This window comes from Microtus pennsylvanicus, chromosome 15 (assembly GCF_037038515.1).
Source record: "Microtus pennsylvanicus isolate mMicPen1 chromosome 15, mMicPen1.hap1, whole genome shotgun sequence".
Taxonomy (NCBI): Eukaryota; Metazoa; Chordata; class Mammalia; order Rodentia; family Cricetidae; genus Microtus; species Microtus pennsylvanicus.
In genome coordinates this window covers 8,987,708-9,012,444 of record NC_134593.1, presented here as the reverse complement: position 1 = coordinate 9,012,444, position 24,737 = coordinate 8,987,708, and the positions used below count along the sequence as shown (strand labels likewise).

Sequence of the window (24,737 nt, the reverse complement as noted above, 5' to 3'; positions counted from 1 at the left end):
ATGTATATGTGTATGTATGTTTATAGTGGGCGCACCCACACACCCACCCACCCCTATTTTTAAAATTTGTTTTACTTACCAAACCCTTGTTTTAATTAGACCCATTTCCATTGCAATATAAGACTAGTTTTGTGCATGTATTTGCTGTATTTTACACCTGCCAGGCCTGTGGTATGCCACCGTGGTAAGCCTATAATGTGGTTTAGAAGGTTCCTTCTGCTATTAGGAGACCATTTTAAGTGATTGTAATAGTTGCCTTATTTTAAAATAAAATGAGTTTGCTTGGCCATATACACATCGTTGTGTTCTTGTGCCAAACGGTGACCTTCTCTGCCAAAGAGACTGAACTCTCAGTTAAGTAAGAAAAGCAAATAGCTTTAGGCATTCAAATTTGGTTCCCCAAATAAATTGTCCAAGTGGAAATTCCCCATTCCATTTTAAATGTCAGTGTATTTGTTTGCTTGTTACTTACTTGTTATTCTTGTTTAGTCTCCAGAGGTGTTTGGAAAGTCATGCCTGTGGCTTGGAGGCAAAATCAGTTAATTTTTTTTCTTTCCATTTTTGGGACAGGATTTCTGTGTAGCTCTGGGTGTCCTAGAACTCACTCTGTAGACCAGGGTGGCCTCAAACTCAGAGATCTGTCTGCCTCTGCCTCCCAAATGCTGGAATTAAAGGTATACGTCACCATGCCTGGCATTAACTTTTGAGGCAATATGGATGATTTCCTTTCTATTGAATTAGCACAGTTGTGAGAGAAGAGTTAAAGTCAGTATATGGGTGCTGAGCATCAAACCAAGGTCCTCTCTAAGAGCAGCATGTTCTCTTAAACACAGCTAACTCTTCAGTACCCCAACTGACTTTTGTATTTGGAGTTTTTCATCGGGCCACTGGCTCTCCAGTAAATGACACAGAGACTCACTATTATTTATGAAAGCTCAGCTATAGCTTAGGGTTGTTCCTAGCTCTTAGAACTTAAATTAACCCATTTCTGTTTTTCTACATCCTTCTATGTGGCTTGTGGCTCTTACCTCTCCTCCTGTACATACTGCTTCCTCTGCATCTGGCTGGCGACTCCGCCCTGCTTCTTCCCAGTGTCATCTATCCCCTGAAAATCCTGCCTAGCTATTCTATTGGCCATTCAGCTTTTTAATTAAATCAATCTGAGTGACACATCTTTACAGTGTACAAAAAGATTATTTCACAGCATTTCCCTCTTTTTGTCTAAATAAAAAGGAAAGATTTTAACTCTAACGTAGTAAAACTATATACAATAAGAATAATTATCAGACCGGGTGGCACTTTAATCCCAACACTTGGGAGGCAGAGGCAGGTGGATCTCTGTGAGTTCGAGGTCAGCCTGGCCTGCAAAGCGAGTTCCAGGTCATACAGAGCTGTTACACTGAGAAACCCTATTTTTAAAAACAACAACAAAGAAAACAAAACAAAAAAAAGAATAAATAAATAAATAGAAAAGAAAGGTATTAGCTTTAACAAATGAAACTATATACAATAAGAACAATTATCAAGTAAGAATTACATTTACAATATCTAGTCCATTTGTATCTGGCATATTAGAAGAAAATAATGCCATTATTTATTCTATCTTGATGAGCCCAAAACTCTGTACCTAATTTACCTTTTGCCAAACTAAGGAAACTATACTATTACTACATAGACTCTCCAAATCCGGGAAAGACTTGGGCAGTGCGAGCCACTTTCAAAACTAAGAAACGACAGAGACAGACACCTCAAGGTGACTAAGAACAGCTGGACAGTCACAAGATTTCTCAGCAATGCTGGGGAATCCATCTTGGCCTACAGGCCTAGAATATCTGACAGACTTTTCTGTGAAGCAGGAATTTTGAAGGACTGTCACACCATGTTTTGCCAGAGTTCAGCAGCTGCATTCCTGTGTGTCCTGCAGAATGTCTGGCAGACTTTTCTATGAAACAGGAGATTTCACGGACTGACCTGCCTTATCTTGGCAAAGCTCCAAAGTTTTTTTCCTTTGTATACTGATTTTACAGTTTGGACAGCGTACGGTCAGCAGTTAGGACAAGTGCAGTTTCTTGTCCAAATGGCTAGCCATGCCACATTGAAAGCAAACTCCATGTGGAGTTTCTTTGATGCCTACCATCTTCTCTGGAGTAAATCAGTGCTACCATGAGCAGACCTGTCTCATTGTCATAAAAAGCCCTATTTTAACCAAACATTTTAAATGCCATGTTTTGCCAGTCTTTGAAGTGCTTGATGACCATCTATCTAAAATATATCTGTTTGACCTTGAAAACATACCTGACATGACTACAAGTTATAGATGGCTAACTACTAACCTGCAGTTTTTTATTATCCTAAATAGTTTGTAATAATAACTTTCAGTGACTAGAAATTTACATTAAATTGTTAAGTGAGCTGCATAGGTACAATGCCCTAAACAAGACCAGAAATGTATTTGCAGTCTGTTCTAACAAAAATAACTTTTTAAAAAAACTTTATTTAACTTTATTTCATGTGCATTGGTATAACGATGTCAGATTCTCTGGAACTGGAGTTACAGACAGCTGCTAGCCACCATGTGGGTGCTGGGAATTGAACCCAGGTCCTCTGGAGGAGCAGTCAGTGCTCTTGACCACTGAGCCATCTCACTAGCCCCCCAGAATAACTTTAAATTTGCATTAATATACCAAAATCTTTATCGATGTAAGATATTTGAGACTAGTGGGTGTTCAAAAGTAGACTCAGCAATCCACCCTTTTATCCCATCCTATCTATATCATATCTATATTTTATCCCCCATCCTATCTATATCATATTTATATTTTATCCCCATCCTATCTATATCATATCTATATTTTATCCCCATCATATCTATATCATATCTATATTTTGTCCCCCATCATATCTATATCATATCTATATTTTATCCCCCATCATATCTACATATCTATATTTTATCCCATCATATCTATTTTATCCCCCATCATATCTATATCATATCTCTATTTTATCCCCCGTCATATCTATATCACAACCCCCCTTTTGTAGTTGGAAGTTTTTTCTCTGTTGCATTAGATCCACTAGATCGGTTTCTCTTCTGCCCACCAGTCCCCACAGCCACTTATGGAATAATCATTTGGAGGCTTAATATTATAATTTGGTCAATGGCTCAGGCTTCTTACTGGCTAACTCTACATATAAATAAACTAACTTCTAATTATCTATATATTGCCATGTTCTTCATGGCTTACCAGTAATGTTCTGGTGTCTTAGTCCTGTGGCCACTGCTGGTGTCTCCCCAACTATGCCTTCTTTCTCCCTTTCTCTCTTTTTGGATTTCCTGCCTAGCTGTATTCTGCCCTTCTATAGGCCAAAGCAGCTTCTTTGTTAACCAATATAAAACATTCACAGTATATGGAGGGACCTCCTACATCACTTCTTCTCTTCAGAAAGAGGTCCCTGATTCACCTTTTTCAGCTTTTTTTTTTTTGATCTGACCGTGACCAATAATAATTTGAAATCAGTCCCACTAAACCACGACAAACATCCATAACCCACTGAATGACCAAAAACCACCTGCCCCATCTCTTGGGAATATGGGCATTGTGTTCTCTAGACTATTTCCTGTTTTCTGGGGGTTCTGGAATCTTTGGGGGACCCTGAGAAAACTTAAGGTAATGGTTATGTCTTGGCTAAAATAGTTTGTGAGGCTGGACCATCTCAGCCAGCAGTCTTGAAGTTCTTCTGTATGCAGAACTCTGGAGAGCCTTCAGCAGAGGCATTCTAAGGCTGGATCACCTTAGTCACCTGTTCTCATTGATGTCTGCCCCCTTGATCTTAAAACATACCTGACCTGAATTTTCAAGGGTAACATACGTATGTACCTTAACACAAGTGTGGACTGTGCAGTGTGCAGAAGAAAGGTAAAGGTGATTTTTCTATGTCTGAGTAGGTAGAATACATGCCACCTGTCTTACGGTTTAAGCTGTATTTCCTTAGTCTGTAGCAAGTATTTTCAGAGAGTCTTCCCCAATCAAATCTGATCTTCATCAACCTTCAGTGAATCCACACTCTTTTGTTTTCTGTAGAAAAAAGGTTTAGCCTCTTCTCCAATGTAAATAGTTTTTTGAATTCCATTTTCAAGTAAAGACATTTAAAAATATATAGGTTGCTTTAATTTAATAGTTTTTATATTCCAGTGTCTCTCAGCAGCTGTTGTTTACTCATTAGCAATCAAAAAATTAAAAGTCAATACAATACCATACAGGATCCAGACTCTCTGTGTATTTTTCATCTTTATGTGGCTTCCCTTTTAATATTTTATCTTTTTCTTAAAAGCTCTTATCTTATTATATATAAACTATTGTTTTGCTTTGACTGTCTATACCCATTTACTTTTCTTAAGCCTATGCACATTTTAAATACACTATAACCTGTTTAGAGGTCCCCCCCCCCCCCCCCGTCTTAGCCTGCTTTTATCTGTAACCTTTTCTGTTTGCACGAGCAAAATCTTAAATCACTGTGCAGCTTAGCTCTTGGTACGGTGCCCATAGGCAGTGACTGGGAGATGCAGATAGTGGCTAGGGGACATGTGTCTATACCATGGCCGAATGAGAGACTGAGGAACTAGGAAGCTTCATTTGGCTCTGTTTTTGTGTGTTAGAACCTTTTTAAGTTTCATGTGAAAATACAAGCCTTCATGTTGGATGCTATTTCTAGTGGGACTCTTTGTAGCGGCTCCCTGTATGGCACAGAGACTTATTAACTAGGAAAGCTCGGCCTATAGTTCGGACTTGTTTCTAGCTAGCCTTTGTAACTTAAGTTAGCCAATTTCTACTAATCTACGTCCTGTCGTGTTACCTCTCTTGCTGCACGTCCTGCTTCTTCTGCATCTGGCTGGTGACTCCACCCTGCTTTTTCCCAGCATCCTCTGTGCCATTCAGCTCTGTATTGAACCACTCTGAGGGACACATCTTCACATTGTACAAAAAGGTTATTTCACAACAGACTTTTTAAAGAACTTTAGATTAAAGGAGTGTTTTAAAGCCAATTGAAAATTTCCTCTTCTCCTTTTAGTTTGGAATAATTTCAGTAAGTATGCTCAGTAACTCTCTTCAGAGGCACTTTCCTAGCCTCTGGCTGTGGTTTGGGGTTGACGGTTTCTACACTAAACTCTAGTTCACTCTGTAGCTTCTCTCAGGTTCTGCTCTGCAGATGGGACCTCTGCTGCCAGTTCTTCTGTGCTTTTGGTCTGCTCTTAGCTAATCCACTTGGTGGAAAGGCTGTTAAGAGCTCATTCTGTATTCATGCTTCCTAAGCAAATTAGTATGCAAATTAAGTTAATTATTCTGTTTCTACAGTTGAAGACACAACTAAATGAAACACGTGCAAAACTTCAGAATGAACAAAGTGAGAGAAAGAAGGTGGCTGATGATTTGCATAAGGTAAGACACTGCCTGGCCAGGAAACTGCCCCGCCTATGCTGTGCATGCCTCCTGAGCAGACACTGGAAAACTGCTCTTGTCCTTTTGGGTCCTTAGAAGTTTAGGCTTCTGGTGCATGGGGGAAAAACTTTCACATACTTCCCCATTTGATGTTAAAGTTTTTACTTTTTGTTTCTTTAGTTTTGAAAAATTCCTTAGAATTACTATTTGATGTGTATAACTGTTTTGTTGGCATGTATGTCTGCTTATCACATGGGTACTTGGTACCTCTGGAGACCAGAAGAGTGCCTTGGACCCCTGTAACTGGATTGCACATGGCTGTGAGCTTCATGTCCGTGCTGCAAACTAGACTCATGTCCTCTGGAAGAGCAGCCCCTGCTCCTAGCTGCTGAGCCACCTCTCTAGCCCTCCAAAGTTCTAAAATAAGATTTGCCGTTGTCTTTACAAAGTACATTTGTTTGCTTATGAAGAAGAAGTGTACACATCTGTAGTTTCAGAAGTTTGTTCCTTTCATTCAGTTCTTTGTGCCAGCATTTGCCTTTCCTTCCATTTTCTCCTGAGACAGGGCCTCAATATGTATCTGCGGCTGGCCTTGAACTCAGGGACAGCTGGATTGCAGATGTGTGCTGCCAGGTTGAACACAAATGTTTTTCTTATTCTCATACTCAAATTGAGGATTTTGGGGTTGTTTCTTGCTCTTCATTTGGTTCCAGGTGATTTGTCACTCTGACATGTGTAGTTGTCCTAACATGTAAGCTTTAAAACAAAGATGGTGAGAACCATGCTGGTATTTATGGGAGATTGTATATATATATCATAAAAATCGCCTCTGTCACTTTCTTGGAATTGCAGAATCAAGTATTCACACAACTTAAATTTTGATACTTGCACCAATTACTGGGAACTGCTCAATATTTAAATATTTATATGCTAACAGATCTTTTAAAAGTTTCTTATTTAAGTATCATGCTGTATCATTTCATAAGAATAGGAAAAAGTTTTTGTTTTTCAAAGTTAATGCTTATTGTTATTAATACAGAAGACTAAGAATTGAGAAATACTTGAAATATTTCAGATTACTTAAGTGCAGATGAAATGTTAACTGGGAATTCAGGAAGTTTGTGTTGAAGTGCAAACTCTGTTTTGTTTTGCTCTGAGATAGAGTCTGCTGTGTAGCCTTGGTTGGTCTGTAACTCTCCGTGTAGACCAACTGCCCTCCAACTGCCTCCTGAGCTAGGATTAAAGGTGTGTGCCACCATGCCCAGAGAAAGTACAAACTCTTAATTTAATTTGGTCTGTTAAATTTTAAGTTTTGGCCTATGAATCAAAATATAAAATTTTAGCCTGGCAATGCAGTTTCTCAGACAGAACTTTGAGGATACTAAAGCAGGTGCTTAGAGACGTAGATAGGCCATAGTATGTGTGCTGATGAAATGACGAGGTCAGGTGGCGGCTGTCTGCCTCTGCCCCATTGGATACTCCTTTGGAATTGGAATGCACATCGACATTACAGACTGAAAGAGTTAATAAAACACTTTGGAAAACCTACAGTTGAAAACATAAAGCATGGTGGAGACCATTCACAGGACATTTCCTGCTAGTTTTCTCTAAATGTGTTTTATGTTCAAAGAAGGATTCAGACCAGGAGTCAGCAAACTCAGTTTAGGATTAGCGGTCTCCATGTGATATTCGTACGTGTTTCATTCGGTAGTGAAAACTAGAAACATCAGAGACACAGAACTCCAGGTGTGGTGGCACATGGACATGACTCAGCTACTCGGGCAGCAGGGCTAGAGCGTCCTTAGTTCAACATGAGCCTTGTCCGAGCTATCAGGCTATCTCAGAATTAATTAAAACGTAAAACTTATTCTTTTTTTTTGTTTCAAAAAGGAAGAAAAAAAAACAAGTTTCCACCTCATCCCAGCCTCCCATTTCACTCCCCCTCCTCCCACTCTTCTCCCCCTCCTCCCACCCTTCTCCCCCTCCTCCCTCTCCTCTCCCCTCCCTCTCCAGTCCAAAGTTACTACAGGGTAAAACTTATTCTTAAATGTGAGCTGTAGAAAGCAGATAGTGGGTTGGATTTGGTGGACTTAATCTTTAATCTAGACTTTAATCTAGACTAAACCTAAATATCAGTGTTTTGATTTCTTTATATAGTTCCTGTATTTGAATTCTTGAAAGTGTGAATATATGTTTTTTTAGCTTGTTGGAGATGTAGCTATTTTCATTTTTGTGAGGAAAGTTTTACGTTGCACACTGTGAGGAGCTTTAATTTTGTACACTACACATTGGGTTGTTTGTTCTGTGTGTTTTGATGTCTGTGTTCCCTGTTGGTTTGTTACAGGCTCAGCAGTCACTGAACTTTATCCACTCGAAAATCTCACTGAAAGCTGCAGGAGACAATGCCGTGATCGGGAACAGTGCTGTCTCCCCAGAAGTGGTGTGTATTTCCTGTAGCCCCAGCTTTCTAGGCCAGTTGTCCTGTGGATGTTTTGAAGAACAGACATGTGCAAGACCAGTCTTTGGCTTCAAGCTGTGCTTCCATGTTTGGGCAGGGGCAGATTCAGGGATCAAATGTTTCTTATTAACACCCTATGTGGCCTAGAGGAACCCTAGTTGTTCTGCTTCAGTAAAAGAAAATGGCAATACTACCTGTCCTAGGGTTGTCAGAGGGCACAACCTTGAAGAGGGGGTAGCTCTGGCACCCAGTCAGAGCCCGGTGTGTGGCGTTATGGTTAGAGTTGTTGGAGGCATGTTCTCTTTTGTGGACAGGTGGCTTTTCTTTTTTATTTTATTTTTTTTTAACATAATTTTTTTGTCTTCTGAAAAGAAAAAATACATTATTTCCAGTATGCACAGACTAGATTTTCCTCTGTGGTTGGTATTTTAAGCAGCATAGTTTCTTCTGTGCCAGATAGTGTGTGCCACATTTTTCTGTTCAATTTTTACTATTGCTAATTCTTTAAATAAATGTTCAGATCTTCCACATTTATATTTTTTAAAATATCATCTCTTGTATTTGTGTTTTCAGGAGGCTCCTGAGAAAGAGACAATGTCTGTGAGTCTCAATCAGACTGTGATTCAGTTACAGCAGCTGCTTCAGGAAGTCAATCAACAGCTCACGAAGGAGAAATGATCCTGGCTGCGGGTATGGACACTAAATCCTGCTGCTTCTTTATGAACACCATAGTGGGGGAGAAGTACGTCTAAATGTACTCTCCATTAGATCAGTTCTCCTTCCCTGTAGAGAAGATCCCTTTCCATCCCGGTCGTTTCCAGCTTTAGCTGTGACCTTTCTTGTTTGTTTCTCTCATGGTGTATTTTGAAGTCTTTTGGTCTAAAGGAAAAGCATCTTAGTGTGGTTACTCAGCCTTCTGTCGAGCAGCTTCTCTGTGACTTGGCTACCTGCCTTGGCTGCCCGTCTGTTGTCATGATGCCTTCAATTGCCCATTAGTGGATTCTGATCCTAGGTTAGGGCAAGTGTCTCTGTGATATTTCCCTCCCTTTATGACTTGTGGTGCTTTTGGCTTTGTTTTCTCAATGCTGGACTGAAAATGAAGCCATCCTCACTTAGAAACATGAAATGTGTACACAGCATTTATTGTATACCTAAAGATGGCAGCGTCAGATTTCCATGGTTTCTGTAGATGGAAGGGGGTTTGGCATGTTTTGTTTTGTTTGTTTCTTGTTTTGTGGTGACTTGCTCCGGCAGTTTTAGGCTAGGCCCCCACTGATCTGGAATTGCAGCAGCACCACCACACCAAGTTGGTGTTTTGTTTGAGTTTGCTTTTGTAGATAATCCAAGAAATTTACTTTTTTATACTTTTTTTTTTATTGAGAAACGGAAAAAAAAAAGTTTCCCCCTCCTCCCAGCCTCCCATTGCCCTCCCCCTCCTCCCACCCTTCTCTCCCTCCCCCTACACCTCTCCCCCTCCCCCCACTCCTCTCCCCCTCGCTCTCCAGTCCAACGAGCAGTCAGGGTTCCCTGCCCTATGGAAAGTCCAAGGTCCTCCCCCCTCCGTCAATGTCTAGGAAGGTGAACATCCAAACTGGCTAGGCTCCCACAAAGCCAGAACATGAAGTAGGATCAAAACCCCGTGCCATTGTCCTTGGCTTCTCATCATCCCTCATTGTTCGCCATGTTCAGAGAGTCCGGTTTTATCCCATGCTTTTTCAGTCATAGTCCAGCTGGCCTTGGTGAGCTCCCAATAGATCAGCCCCACTGTCTCAGTGGGTGGGTGCACCCCTCGTGGTCCTGACTTCCTTGCTCATCTTCTCCCTCCTTCCGCTCTTCATTGGGACCTTGGGAGCTCAGTCCAGTGCTCCAGTGTGGGTCTCTGTCTTTATCTCCATCCATTCCAGATGAAGGTTCTATGGTGATATGCAAGATATTCGTCAGTATTGCTATAGGATAGGGTCGTTTCAGGTTCCCTATCCTCATCTGCCCAAGGAACTAACTGGGGACATCGCCTTGGGCTCCTGGGAGCCACTCTAGGTTCAAGTCTCTTGACAGCCCTAAGGTGGCTCCCTTAACTAAGAATTGTGCTTCCGTGCTCCCCTATCCAGCCTTCCTTTATCCCAATCATCCTGTTTCCCCAAGTTCCCTCCATCTTCCCCTTCTCACTTTTCTCTCCCCATCTCCCCTTACCCCCAACCCACCCCACCCCCAAGATCCCACTTTCCTCCCCGGCAATTTTGTCTACTTCCCATAGGCAAGAGGATAACTATATGTTTTTCCTTAGGTTCACCTTCTTATTTAGCTTCTTTAGGTTCACCAATTGTAGACTCCGTGACCCTTATTTATGGCTAGAAACCAATTATGAGTGAGTACATCCCATGTTCATCTCTTTGGGTCTGGGTTACCTCACTCAGGAGAGTGTTTTCTATTTCCATCCATTTGCATGCAAAATTCGAGAAGTCATTGTTTTTTACCGCAGCGTAGTACTCTACTGTGTATATATTCCACACTTTCTTCATCCATTCTTCCATTGAAGGACATCTAGGTTGTTTCCAGAATCTGGCTCTAACAAATAATACTGCTATGAACATAGTTGAACAAATGCTTTTGTCATATGATCGGGCATCTCTTGGGTATATTCCCAAGAATGGTATGGCTTGGTCCAGGGTTAGGTTGATCCCGAATTTCCTGAGAAACCGAAACACTGGTTTCCAAAGTGGTTACACAAGATTGCATTCCCACCAGCAATGGATGAGGGTATCCCTTCCTCTGCAACCTCTCCAGCAAAGGCTATCATTGGTGTTTTTGATTTTAGCCATTCTGACAGGTGTAAGATGATATCTCAATGTTGTTTTGATTTGCATTTCCCTGATCGCTAAGGAGGTTGAGCATGACCTTAAGTGCCTTTTAGCCATTTGAACTTCTTCTGTTGAGAATTCTCTGTTCAGTTCAGTGCCCCATTTTTTAATTGGGTTAATTAGCGTTTTAAAGTCTAGTTTCTTGAGTTCTCTATATATTTTGGAGATCAGACCTTTTTCTGTTGCGGGGTTGGTGAAGATCTTCTCCCAGTCAGTAGGTTGCTTTTTTGTCTTAGTGACAGTGTCCTTTGCTTTACAGAAGCTTCTCAGTCTCAGGAGGTCCCATTTATTCAATGAGGCCCTTAATGTTTGTGCTGCTGGGGTTATACCTAGGAAGCGATCTCCTGTGCCCATATGTTGTAGGGTACTTCCCACTTTCTCTTCTGTCAGGTTCAGTGTGTTCGGACTGATATTGAGGTCTTTAATCCATTTGGACTTGAGTTTTGTGCATGGTGATAGATAGGGGTCTATTTTCATTCTTCTACAGGTTGACGTCCAGTTGTGCCAGCACCGTTTGTTAAAGATGCTTTCTTTCTTCCATTGTATACTTTTAGCTCCTTTATCGAAAATGAGGTGTTCATAGGTTTGTGGGTTAAAATCCGGGTCTTCTATACGATTCCATTGGTCGACTTCTCTGTTTTTATGCCAGTACCACACTGTTTTCATCACTGTAGCTCTGTAATACAGTTTGAAGTCAGGGATGGTAATGCCTCCAGAAGATCCTTTATTGTATAGGATTGTTTTGGCTATCCTGGGTTTTTTTGTTTTTCCATATAAAGTTGATTATTGTCCTCTCAAGATCTGTGAAGAATTTTGATGGGACCTTGATGGGGATTGCATTGAATCTATAAATTGCCTTTGGTAGAATTGCCATTTTTACTATGTTGATCCTCCCAATCCAAGAGCAGGGGAGGTCCTTCCATTTTCTGGTGTCCTCTTCAATTTCGTTCTTCAAAGACTTATAGTTCTTGTCAAATAGAACTTTTACTTCCTTGATTAGAGTTACCCCAAGATATTTTATGCTGTTTGTGGTTATCGTGAAAGGTGAAGCTTCTCTGATTTCCCTCTCTGCTTCCATATCCTTTGTGTATAAGAGGGTGACTAATTTTTTGGAGTTGATCTTGTATCCTGACACATTACTAAAGCTGTTTATGAGCTGGAAAAGTTCTTTGGTGGAGTTTTTGGGGTCGCTTATGTCCACTATCATATCATCTGCAAATACCGAAAGTTTAACTTCTTCCTTTCCAATTCGAATCCCCTTGATCCCATTATGTTGTCTTATTGCTATTGCTAGAACTTCAAGCACTATATTGAAGAGGTATGGCGAGAGTGGACAGCCTTGTCGTGTTCCTGAGTTTAGTGGGATGGCTTTGAATTTCTCTCCGTTTAATTTGATGTTAGCTGTCGGCTTGCTGTATATTGCTTTTATTATATTTAGGTAGGACCCTTGTATCCCTAATCTCTCCAATACTTTTATCATAAAGGGATGTTGGATTTTGTCAAATGCTTTTTCAGCGTCTAATGAAATGATCATATGGTTTTTTTCTTTCAGTTTACTTATATGATGGGTTACATTGATAGATTTTCGTATGTTGAACCAGCCCTGCATCTCTGGGATGAAGCCTATTTGATCATAATGGATAATTTTCCTAATGTGTTCTTGGATACGGTTTGCCAGTATTTTGTTGAGGATTTTTGCGTCGATTGGCCTGTAATTCTCTTTCTTGGTTGAGTCTTTGTGTGGTTTTGGTATCAGGGTAACTGTACCTTCATAAAAGGAATTTGGCAATGACTCTTCTGTTTCAATATTGTGAAATACATTAAGGAGTATAGGTATTAGGTCTTCTTGGAAGTTCTGGTAGATTTCCACATTGAAACCATCTGGTCCTGGGCTTTTTTTGGTAGGGAGGTTTTTGATAACAGCTTCTAATTCTTCGCAACTAACAGGTCTATTTAGGCCGTTCACCTGGTCCTGGTTTAACTTTGGTATATGGTATTTATCTAAAAAAGTGTCCATTTCTTTTACATTTTCCAGTTTTGTGGCATACAGGCTTTTGTAGTAAGATCTAACGATTCTCTGAATTTCCTCTGTGTCTGTGGTTATGTCCCCCTTTTCATTTCTGATCCTATTAATTTGCATATTCTCTCTCTGCCGTTTGATTAGTTTGTATAGGGTTTTATCAATCTTGTTGATTTTTCTCCAGGAACCAGCTTTTTGTTTTATTGATTCTTTGGATTGTTTTCTGTGTTTCTATTTTGTTGATTTCAGCCCTCAGTTTGATTATTTCCAGTCTTCTACTCCTCCTAGGTGAGTCTGCTTCTTTTTTTTCTAGAGCTTTCAGGTGGGCTGTTAAGTCTCCAATGTGTGCTTTTTCTGTTTTCTTTAAGTGGGCACTTAGTGCTATGAACTTTCCTCCCAGGACTGCTTTCATAGTGTCCCATAAGTTTGAGTAGGTTGTTTCTTTATTTTCATTTAATTCGAGGAAGACTTTAATTTCTTTCTTTATTTCTTCCTTGATCCAGGTGTGGTTCAGTAGTTGACTGTTCAGTTTCCATGAGTTTGTAGGCTTTCTGGGGGTAGCATTGTTGTTGAATTCTAACTTTAATCCATGGTGATCAGATATATACAGGAGGTTACGAATATTTTTTGTAACTGTGGAAGTTTGCTTTGTTACCCAGTATGTGGTCAATTTTCGAGAAGGTTCCATGAGCTGCAGAGAAGAACATATATTCTTTCCTATTTGGGTGGAATGTTCTATAGATGTCTGTTAAGTCCATTTGCTTCATTACCTCCATTAATTCTCTTATTTCTCTGTTAGGTTTCTGTCTGATTGACCTGTCCATTGGTGAGAGAGGAGTGTTGAAGTCTCCTACTATGAGTGTGTGCGGTTTGATGGCAGCCTTGAGTTTTAGTAATGTTCCTTTTACGTACGTGGGTGCTTTTATATTAGGGGCATAGATATTCAGGATTGAGACTTCATCCTGATGAATTGTTCCTGTTATGAGTATAAAATGTCCCTCTCCATCTCTTCTGATTGATTTGAGTTTGAAGTCAATTTTGTTAGAAATTAGTATGGCCACACCTGCTTGTTTCTTAGGTCCATTTCCTTGATAAGCCTTTTCCTAGCCCTTTACTCTGAGTAGGTGCCTGTCTTTGTGGTTGAGGTGTGTTTCTTGTAAACCGCAGAATGTTGGATCCTGTTTTCGTATCCAATCTCTTAGCCTGTGCCTTTTTATAGGTGAGTTGAGCCCATTGACATTAAGTGATATTAATGACCAGTGGTTGTTAGTTCCGGTCACTTTTTTAGTAGTAGAGTTTGTGTGTTTCCTTTCTTTGAGTTGTGCTGGTGAAGGGTCTCTAGATGTTTGAGTTATTGTGGTTATTGTTGGACTCCTTGGTTTGTGATTTTCCTTCAATTACTTTCTGTAAGGCTGGATTTATGTCTACATATTGTTTAAATTTGTTTTTATCCTGGAAAATTTTGTTTTCTCCATTTATAGTGAACGAAAGCTTGGCTGGGTATAGTAGTCTGGGTTTGCATCCATGGTCTCTTAGTTTCTGCAGTACATCTATCCAGGACCTTCTGGCTTTCATTGTTTCCATAGAGAAATCAGGTGTAAGTCTGATAGGTTTACCTTTATAAGTAACTTGGCCTTTTTCCTTTGCAGCTCTTAATATTCTTTCTTTATTTTGTATGTTTTGTGTTTTGATTATTATATGGCGAGGGTTTTTTTTTTTTGGTCCAGTCTATTCGGTGTTCTGTATGCTTCTTGAACCTTCAAAGGAATATCCTTCTTTAGGTTGGGAAAGTTTTCTTCGATAATTTTATTAAATATATTTTCTGGACCGTTGAGCTGTACTTCTTCTCCTTCTTCTATCCCAATTATTCTTAGGTTTGGTCTTTTTATTGTGTCCCATATTTCCTGAATGTTTTGTGATGAGAATTTGTTGGCTTTGCTGTTTTCTTTGATCAGTGTGTATATTTTCTCTATGGTATCTTCAGTGTCTGACATTCTTTTTTCTATCTCTTGTAATCTGTTGTTAGTACTTGTCTCTGTATTTCCTGTTCGTTTACCCAGATTTTCCATCTCCATCCTTCCCTCGGTTTGTGTTTTCTTCATTTCTTCCATTTCATTCTTCATGTCTTGAACTACTTCCCTTACCTGTTTGAATGCTTTTTCTTGTTTCTCTTGGTTTTCTTGGGTATCTTTGAGCGCTTTATTCATTTCCTCTACCTTTTTGTTTGTGATCTCTAATTGTTTATGGCAGTTTTTCACCTCCTGTTTAAGGTCTTCTATTATTTTCATATAATTCACTTTTGAGTCGATTTCTTCTAATTCTTCTAGAGTAGGGTGTACAATTCTTATTTCGGGATCTCTGGATTCTGGTGATGTCATGTTGCCTTTCAGGTTGTTGGAGGAATTCTTGCCTTGGCGCCTTCCCATCTCTTCCTTCAAATGGAGCCAGGAGAGGCCTGGTGTCTTGGTCCAGTCTTTGCTGTGACTTGACTCTCTGGTTGTAACTCTTCAGTGTTACATTGTTAGCAGGAACCGTCCAGTCCAGATGGAACTTCTCAGCACCGAAACATAGACGCCTGGTAGTCCAGTGACCAGCGGACAAAAGGGAGAACTTGGGGGGCAGGGTGGGGACAAGTAGAACACAGGACACCCTGCCGCAAAAGCTGAAGGTGGGCATGCTCCCTTGGGGGGGGGGGGGATGGTCCTTGAGGCCTGCCCAGTAGGCAGGCACTCACCTCTCTGGGTTGGTAGCCTTAGTGTACGAGCAGAAAACTGTTCCTGAGCAAAGGACCTAGCAGATAATGCAGGCTTGGGGGGGGGGGTGGTGTCGGGTGTAAGAAAGACAGCCCTGCCGAAGGAGCTGAGGGAGGGGGGTTTGTGCTCTCTTCCGGGACAGTCCGCCCCTGGATAGCACACACTCACCTGTCCAGATGGAACTCCTCAGTACCTAAACAGGGCTGCCTGGTAGCCCGATGATCCGGGGACAAAAGGAAGAAACCGGGCAGGCGGGACGAGATCCAGGAGTGCAGAGGCACCCCTGGAGCACAAGCTGAAGGTGCCTGGGCTCCCTTTCGGGGGTCCTTGAGGCCTGCCCGGTAGGCAGGCACTCACCGCTCTGGGTGGGTCGCCTTAGTGTAGGAGCAGAAAACTGTTCCTGAGCAGAGGACCTAGCAGAAAACGCAGGCTTGTGTGGGGGAGGGGGGTGTCGGGTGTAAGAAAGACAGCCCTGCAGGAGGAGCTGGGGGAGGGGGGCCTGTGCTCTCTTCCGGGACAATCCGCCCCTGGATAGCACACACTCACCTGTCCAGATGGAACTCCTCAGTACCTAAACAGGGCCGCCTGGTAGCTCGATGGTCCGGGGACAAAAGCTACTTTTTTATACTTTAAGTGAGAGTTTTGCTTTGGGAGAAATAATAAATCCATCATTAGATCATGGTATGCGCTCTTGTTGCTTACATAACTGTAGAAGCTCAGCTTTAGCAGCATTTAAAAATGCCTTGTATTCCTGCTGGTGAATGGAGGAGGCTTTGTTAACAGTGTTTTGATTTCTTTAAATGATTTAAATCATACTGCCTAGGGAAGAGCATTTGAATATACACAGAATATTTCAGATAGTCTTCTTTTGGGACTGTTTGCTCCAAAATAATGGTGACACCCTGTCCATATAAAGGGGCAACTCAAGCTGCCACTCAGAACCCATACCATAACCTCATAGATGGGTTAGGTGTGTGAAAAAGTTGACAGACTTACTTGTGATGTGGCAGTTATGCCGGTCACACTTTCTATTTAGGAGACCTTTAGCCGACCTACGCTCATACTATTAGAAATGCTAACCTCCGCTCCGAAGACTGAGCACACTGAACCGCCTCAGTGCTCACTCCTGACAGTGTAAGCTCCTTTTTCCGTTTTCTCAAGTCATGTTTCAGGCACTTTGCTCTCCCAGAAGGCAGACAGCTTTGCTTTCTGTTTCTAGGGAGCCTCTTGCATTTCACCTCTTCTTCCTGTGGTTTCAGCCTCACTGCTTTGTTTCTGCATGACCACATTCCTTTCTTTAATCTTGTTTCTCCTGCAGATCATCAGTTGAAGTTTTTTGTTTGTTTGCTTGTTTAAATAAAACTTTTGTTTGTTTCTTTCACTTTTTTGAGACAGGGTTTCTCTGTATAGCTCTGACTGTTCTGGAACTCACTGTATGTAGCAGGCTAGCCTCGAATTTAACAGAGGTTTGCCCGTCTTTGCCTCCTGAGGGTTGGGATTAAAGGTGTGCACCATCATCACCTTGAGATTTTAAGTTTCTATTTCACTTATTAACAAGAATTCCTAATAAGTCATTTTTCTCATTCCGTTTTTTCTTTCCTTGCTATAATTTCTTCATCTACTCTAGAATAACTTCTTTCTAAAACTACTTTGCCAACATCATTTATAATTTGCTGAAGCTTTTCTTTGCATATAGTGAGTGGTATAGATATCGGAAATATGGGCAAAAGATGCAAGTATGCAGATATGGTGCTATGAAAAGGGCTTTAAAAAAATGTCCTGAGATTGGCTACTACTTCCTGACCCAGCGTGTGTTTGTGCTTATGTTGTGGTTTATGCATTCAGTCTGTTCAGCACGGGTGCCCTAGGTTTGCATTGTTCTGACCAACAGTAGTAAAATGACTTCTCAGGGTTGTTCTCTTTTTAAGACACACCTAAAAGTCTCCTGAATCCTGAGACTCTCATTTGGATTACCATCAGGGGGAACTGCTCTGGATCTCATGAAACATGCATGGGATACAGCATGGGGGTCTCTTCTGCCTGTGCTCTAAATGGATTGCTTTCTTATCTTTTACAGAGTGAAGTCTTCGGGAAATTACTCCTTAGAAGTTAACAGAAGGCGTTGTATTATATTTTGCCAAATTAAAGCCTTATTTATGTTTCACCCTTTCTACTTTGTCAGACACTGAACAGTTTTGTCTTTTCTAACCCTTGTTAGACTACTGACTTAAAGAGAAAACACTTTAAAAAGCCAACTCTGTAGACACCTCCAGAGTTTAGTTTTATAATAAAACTGTTTGAATAATTAGACCTTTACATTCCTAAATATAAAATAAATGTCATCGTTTACCTTGTTTTGCTCAGTTGTTCAGAAGATCAAAGTGGTGTAGACAACATGAAATTCAACATTTTAATACTGATGTTGTTCACTGCTTTACTCAACATTTGGGAAGTAACTGCCACTGACATCAGCTCCAGGAAACACTTTTGTTGCTAATGTACTCAGCAAATAAAGGGACACTTATTATTCAGATACGACCCACTCTGATTCTCATTGAGTTTAACAGTGTCATTAGCACTTGGGATCATTTAGAATGCAGTTTCTAATTGCAGCCACCAAACAAGACAAGTCCTGTCTAGACCTTTGTGTCCTCTGTGGGACAGGGCTGTGTCAGGTACCATGGTGTGGGTGAAGACAAGGAAGGTGCAGGCATGCAGGTCCCACCCACCATGGCGGGGGGGGGGGGGGAGGGAGGCTCTGCTTTATTTTACCATCACTACTCTTGTTTTAAAGCAACATCTGGGAAATTTTCCTGTCCAAAGACTCTGTCATATTGTCGTGCAGTCTCTTTGCTGTTGGAAGGGTGTGTGTGTGTGTGTGTGTGTGTGTATGAGAGAGAGAGAGACAGAGAGAGAAGGGGCGGGCACTGTTTTCTTCAAATGGCAATAACAGTTGACAACTATCTTGTACCATCGAGCATTAAAGTACTTTTTAGTATTATTGGTGTTTCTTTTTTAAAAATTGTTTTTTATTTTTTGTGCATGAGTGATTTGCTGCCATGCACGTATGTGTAACACACGTATATAGTGCCTATGGAGGGCAGAAGATACTGAGTCTGCTAGAATTGGAGATTAAAGATTTGTGAGCTGCCATGTGGGTGCTGGGAATCAAGGTCTCCTGGAAGAGCAGAGGTTCTCTTAACCTCTAAGGTATCCTTCCAGCCCTTATTACTGTTTTCTTGGACAAAGAGTCATGCTTCTCCCACACAGAGGTTTTGCACTTCATGTTCTTTCTGTTTAGAGCTGTTTTATTTTGAAGTAGGTTTAGTGGTGTACGCCTATCTTAGCTAGGGTTTCTATGCTATGAAGAGACACTGTGGCCATGACAGCTCTTATAAAGGAAAACATCTAATTGGGGTGGCTTGCAGTTTCAGAGGTGAGAAGCATGGCGGCATGTAGGCAGACATGGGGCTGGAGAAGGAGCTGAGAGTCCTACATCTTAATCTGCCGGCAATAGGAAATGAACTGTGCTTTGGGAATAGCTTAAGCATATATGAGACCAATAGTGACACACTTCCTCCAACAAGGCCAAACCTTCTAATAATGCCATTCCCTAAGAGCCAGGCATCTAAAACATGAGTCTATGGGGCCGTACCAATTCAAACAACCACAACACTCATCAAACTTCAGTTGATAAGTAGAGGCAAGAGGATCATGAGTTAGAAGCTAGCCTAGGCTAGAAAGTAAGACCCAATCACAAAGCAACTGGCTTCTTTTGTTTTAAATGTCATCTTAACCCCCAATTACTTGCCCCCTCCCTCAATGTTGTAAGCACACATTCATGCATCTTTTGCCTGTGAAGTGGTGGGATATTCACGATAATGCTATTGGGGCATGTGTAATTTTTAATGATTTCTTATATAAAATCATATGAGAAATTTTTGTCCCTGGAGAATGTCAGTCTAGCCAGCTTCTGGAGTAACATAGGGAAAGGTGACCATGTTCCCATTCAGTGATGGCTCAGTTGGGCAGTTGTAGCTCTGGGCTCTCAGTCTTTGGCCTTAGGTTAAATATTCCTAGAGCTGCAGTCGTACAGGCAGTGAAAGGCTTTGCTAGTCCCAGTGCTCCTCTTTCCACTGTCTTAGAACGTATGTGTTTGGGAGCAGACTTGTCGATACTCCGGAAGAGAATGGCGAGGTATGGAAGGAATGGGTGGGAATGCCCATGAAGCAGCCCTTTCCCTTGGTGTGAGAAAGCGCACCAGTTTCCTAGAAGTCAGTGACACTGTGTGAAAGCCTAGGCTAGTGAGGGAGTTACTGTACTACCCACAGAACTGCAGCTATGACCGGTGCTGTGAGGACTTCCCTAGATGCTATATGCTATAGATAGGAAATACAGCTCTCTTGCTCCCTAGGTCTGTGTGTTGAAGACTTGTCCCCAGCTGGTGGCCCTAGTGATAGGTGATGTATTGTAAAGGTTCTCGCCTCCAGCAGGTGATGTATCATAAAGGTTCTCACCTCCAGCAGGTGATGTATCATAAAGGTTCTCGCCTCCAGCAGGTGATGTATCATAAAGGTTCTTGCCTCCAGCAGGTGATGTATCATAAAGGTTCTAGCCTCCAGCACACATTCACTTTGGCTTAATATTCCCCTGTCAATGAAGTCAGCCAATTAGAGACTGAAACCATTGTCCAAAATAAATCCCGCTGTAAGTGGTTTTTGTCATGTCCAGCAGTGGAAGGAGATTGCTGTGTGTGAGAGGAGCAGAGACCACCAGGAGAAGGCTGCCGGTAGCACCCTCCTGTGAGAGAGTCCATTATCTGGCTCCTCACAGAAGACAAGAGAGTGTAGGAAGGAAAGAACAGTCTTTCTTACCAGAGCTGGGCTGCCAAGGTCAGTGTTTGTGTAAAACACAGGGCGAGGTGGAGACTGATTGGCTAAGAAGACTTAAGTTTAGGTGATGACAGACTGGTTGGTAGGTGTTTCTCATTTCACTCAGGTTTTGCTTTCTGCTTCCCTGGAATAATTTCACGTTATCTAGCAATATGCTCCAATTTATTGTGTACTAACTAGCTTAAAAGCACTTAACTTGGAGTGCATGTTTTATTCTTCACCAGGTTATGTTGAGGTAGGCAAGGGATAGATCTCTGTCACCCTCTTCCTTGTAGATGTGAAAACCTGGACTTGGCTTCTCAGGAGAGCCAGTCCTGAGCCTAAGCCTTCTGGCCTGTGTCTGACATGTGAACATATACATATCTACATACACATCTCTGTAATAATGTGCATGTAATTGTAGCTAGAGAAAATTTAAGATTGTGCAGGAAAGGTCAATTTAAAAGGAGAGATTTGTTCCTGGTGCCATTGTGCCTTCCTCGTCTTCTCCTGCCTACCTCAGTGGTTCTCCCAAGTGTGGCACCAGGGGCCTTGAAGGTCAAAACCAATTTCATAAGACGCCATTTGCCCTTTTCACCGTGACACTTGTGCTACTCCAAGGAAGCAGTGTCTTCCAGCCATGACCGGACTGGTGCACATAGAGACTCAGAGACTGGCGACGGCATGCTCCAGTTCTCGCCAGATGGAGTCGCAGCACTGCTGGGGGGAGGTGGACACGGCTCCCACCCCTAACCAAGAAACAATCTGCACTTGATACCCACTGGCAAAAGAAAACTACCTTTCTCCAATGGAGTCTCACTGAGTATATAAACTACACCTTAGGGTAGGTTCCATGCCCAGGCGTATCGTCATAAAATGAGCTCAGTGGTGTTCTTAGTTTGCTTTGTTTGGGTGTTTTTTGTCTTACTGATCTTTTGCTTGTATATTTTGGTTTCTGTTTTTTGGTGGGACTTTTTTTTTTTTTAAGAGAGGGTGTGGAGTTGGGTGGGTGGAGAGACGGGGAGGATTTGGAAGAAATCATGGGATGGAAAAGCATGATCAGCTCTGCTATATGACAAAAAGGTTTTTAATAATTTTTTGGTTTTAATTTTAGTACATTAAATATTGTTACAGAATAGATTCTTAAATCTGAAGGAATTCTCAGACCAAAAAATTGGAGAGCTACTGTTTCTGCATACTGTTTCTTTCCTGTAGTTTTTTGATGGCATCTGGCAATTATCCATATTTTAAAAAGTGTATCTTGTTTTGTATTTTTGTAATTTTCATTTTGCTCTTTGACAACTTTTGTGTAAAATTTGTTTTAAATAAATTAATTTTAAGCTGTTTTTGTCTGGACTACTTTGTTACAAGTTTTTATATGTATGGATTTGTTGTCTTTGAATATATTAAAACGGTACTTGACACCTATAGGAAATAAGAAGCAAAACAGCCTCCTCTCATTTATCAGTTATTAGCATGTTTGACTTAAACAAGCCTGTACTTGAACTATCTTGTGTGAACATGTAATCCATGTCATGTACCCAGAGAACTGCACATACCCTAACAATATGCTTTGTATGCTTTGAAAATGTGTGTAGGTCTTTGTGCCGTTTGTAGTTTAGCAGCAGACTTGAGGCTGTCTGCCGAGGGCTAAAGCTGGTTTGTGGCGTGTGCACATGGGTCCGTCAGGCGGTTTGCCTGCTGGTTAGTTTGCATTCCACAGGAAATAAACAGACAGATTGATCTAGATTGCTTTCATCAGCAACACGGGAGCACACTGAGAGACCTTATGGCTTGTTTAACAGCAGTCTGTGTGGTACATGTATACCATTGGCTACATCTTGCTGTATCCCTACACTGTAGCACTACAGCTGAGAAAATGAACAAAAGCATTAATTACAAAACATTTGTGTCTCTGCTTCCTTGTTCCCAGCAGCTCATATGCTTCTGTCACTGAGGTTACTTTGAACTTTCTCAAATTTATATATGGAATCAGGTATAGCTTTGTCTGGTTTCTTTGACTCACAGTAATAAACATAGTTCTATATTTCTGAGTGTATTGTACTATGTACACTGTATATTATAATTGGCTGGCCCACTCTGGGAATGAATGTTTGAATATATTCTTATTTGCATTCTGTTGCTATGGTAAACACTGACCAAACCCAGTTTACATGACATAATCCCAGGCCATTGCTGAGGGAATTCAGAGTGTGCAGTGAGTCTGGAGCAGACGGAGGAACACTGCTTGCTGACTTGGTCAGGCTCATCGCTCAGTTACCTTTCTCACACCTAGAATCACTTGCCCATAGGAGGTACTGGCCACAGGGGACTGGGCCCTTCTACATCAGGTAACAGTCAGGAGACATGACACAGACTTGCTTCCAGGACAGTCTGATGAACCTGCTTCCTCAGACTGGGCCGTTACAGAGAAAGCACGAGCGTTTATCTCTAAGACTTGTGTAACTAAGTGTACAGCCCAGCATGAAGCTCACGTGAGACGTCCAGAGTCGCCCTTCGAGATAGTGCACGTCAGCTTTGTCCCTGGTGCCCCTGTAGGGTCTGTTCAAACTCAGGGTTTATCCGCTTTGTGGGGGAGGTGAAGAGGCTAGGAGATAGGCTGGCAATGCTGCTGGTGTCTGTCTGGACCTGATGTCCATGCGAGGAGCAGGGCAAGCATTTATGGTGGATGTCTTTCCTGGAAGAGAGCAGTGGGCTCTGAGTGGTTTATGCAAGAGTTGTGACTGCTGCCCGCAGCTGCTTTGGTGGATTAGGAAAAGAATAGATTGGTAGGGGAAGAGCATCGGTGAGGCTCTGTTCTTACCCACGGGCTTTTGTTACCTAAGTCTTGGTTCACTGTACACATCTCCCATGATGCATCTGCTTTTAATCATACTCATGGTCTGTTATGCATAGGCATAAGATGGTAAATATGCATTTTCCTAAAGTTCATGTTGCCTAATTGTGCGTGTACCCTGGCTGCTCTCCCAGACGACCCAGGTTCAAGTCTCAGCACTCACATGGGTGGCTCGTGACTGTCTAACTCAGTGTCCTGCTCTGGCCTTCAAGGGCACTGGGCAATCACATGGTGTAGATACACATATGGGAAAAATGTCCACACTCATAAATTAACAGCCATAACACAGAAGGTGGAGAGCGATCAAAAAGAAACGGACACCTGATGTCCACCTCTGGCCTCACATGCACCCACACACACCTGCACACACTAAAAGTAGCAAGCACACACACCACACCATATACACATGCAAATAAATCCTAACAGGTTTTGTTTGCAATTTAAAAATGTGTATGTGTATTGCCTTATATATATAAGTGTATGTAAAATATGTATGAGTATGTGAAAAATAAATATGTGTGTATATGTATAAGGTTTCTAATGTGAAGGAACACCATGACCATGGCAACTCTTATAAAGGAAAACATTTAACTGGGTGGCTTGCAGTTTAGAGGTTTAGTTCATTATTGTCATGGTGGGGCATGGCAGCACACAGGCAGATGTGGTGCTGGAGAAGGAGCTGAGGATTCTACATCTTGATCCCAAGGCGATGGGAAGCGAACTGACTGTCACACTGAGCAAAGCGTGAGCAAAGGGGACCTCAAAACCCACCCCCACTGTGGCATGCTTCCTCCAACAAGGCCACACTTTCTAATAGTGCCACTTTCTATGGGCTTGTGCGGGGTCGATTTCATCCAAACCGCAGTATGTATGTATACCATGCACATGCCTGCACCTTGGGGCTAGACAAGGGCACAGAGCCCTTGGAGCTGGAGCACCTGATGTGGGTGTTGGGAACCAAGCTAGGGTCCTCTGTAAAGTAGAAAGTGCCCTTAAATGATGAAGCCATCTCTCCAGCCCCATGTTTGTGATTTTTTTTCTTGGAACTTGATGACACAGTTCTCAAGTGTCAATTTGGAGATGGTAACGTTGGTTTCTGATATCAAAAGACCGAAGGAGCCTGAGTCTAAACCAGTGCTCAAGTGAGATGTGTTGGTGGGAGAATGTGTCCTGTTCTCCAGAGCTGCCCAGATTCATGGGGTTACCTGCAGAAGCACACCCAGGGACCTACAACACCACAGGAGCAAAAAGAAGCCTTCTTACCGCCACCAGCGACATCACCTTCCTGGGGTCCTTTAACTTCCAATGCCTCCAACATTCCCGTGTTCAGACACTAGGGGGAGGTAAGAGATAATGCATATAAGCAAACTTGGTCTTGGAGGGAAAACAGTTTTCTTGAAAACAATGCTTAGGGACTTAGCATAGGGGAGCAGAGGTTTGTTTTCAGGGCTGCTGCCCTCCTTATCAAGGTTAGAGCTT

At 41.8% G+C, this 24,737-nt stretch overlaps 1 protein-coding gene across 11 annotated transcripts in view; it reads left to right on the top strand.

Moving 5' to 3' along the window:
- Positions 1–17,694, top strand: part of Ktn1 (kinectin 1) — a 102,166-nt gene extending 84,472 nt beyond the window's left edge. For all 11 annotated transcript variants that reach the window (XM_075949731.1, XM_075949732.1, XM_075949729.1 and 8 more), the window contains 4 exons: positions 5,358–5,441; positions 7,786–7,881; positions 8,473–8,589; positions 17,608–17,694. In XM_075949731.1, coding sequence (XP_075805846.1) covers positions 5,358–5,441; positions 7,786–7,881; positions 8,473–8,577 — 285 coding nt within the window. In that variant the 3' untranslated portion in view covers positions 8,578–8,589; positions 17,608–17,694. The remainder of the gene's footprint in view (positions 1–5,357; positions 5,442–7,785; positions 7,882–8,472; positions 8,590–17,607) is intronic.
- Positions 17,695–24,737: the final 7,043 nt, after the last annotated feature.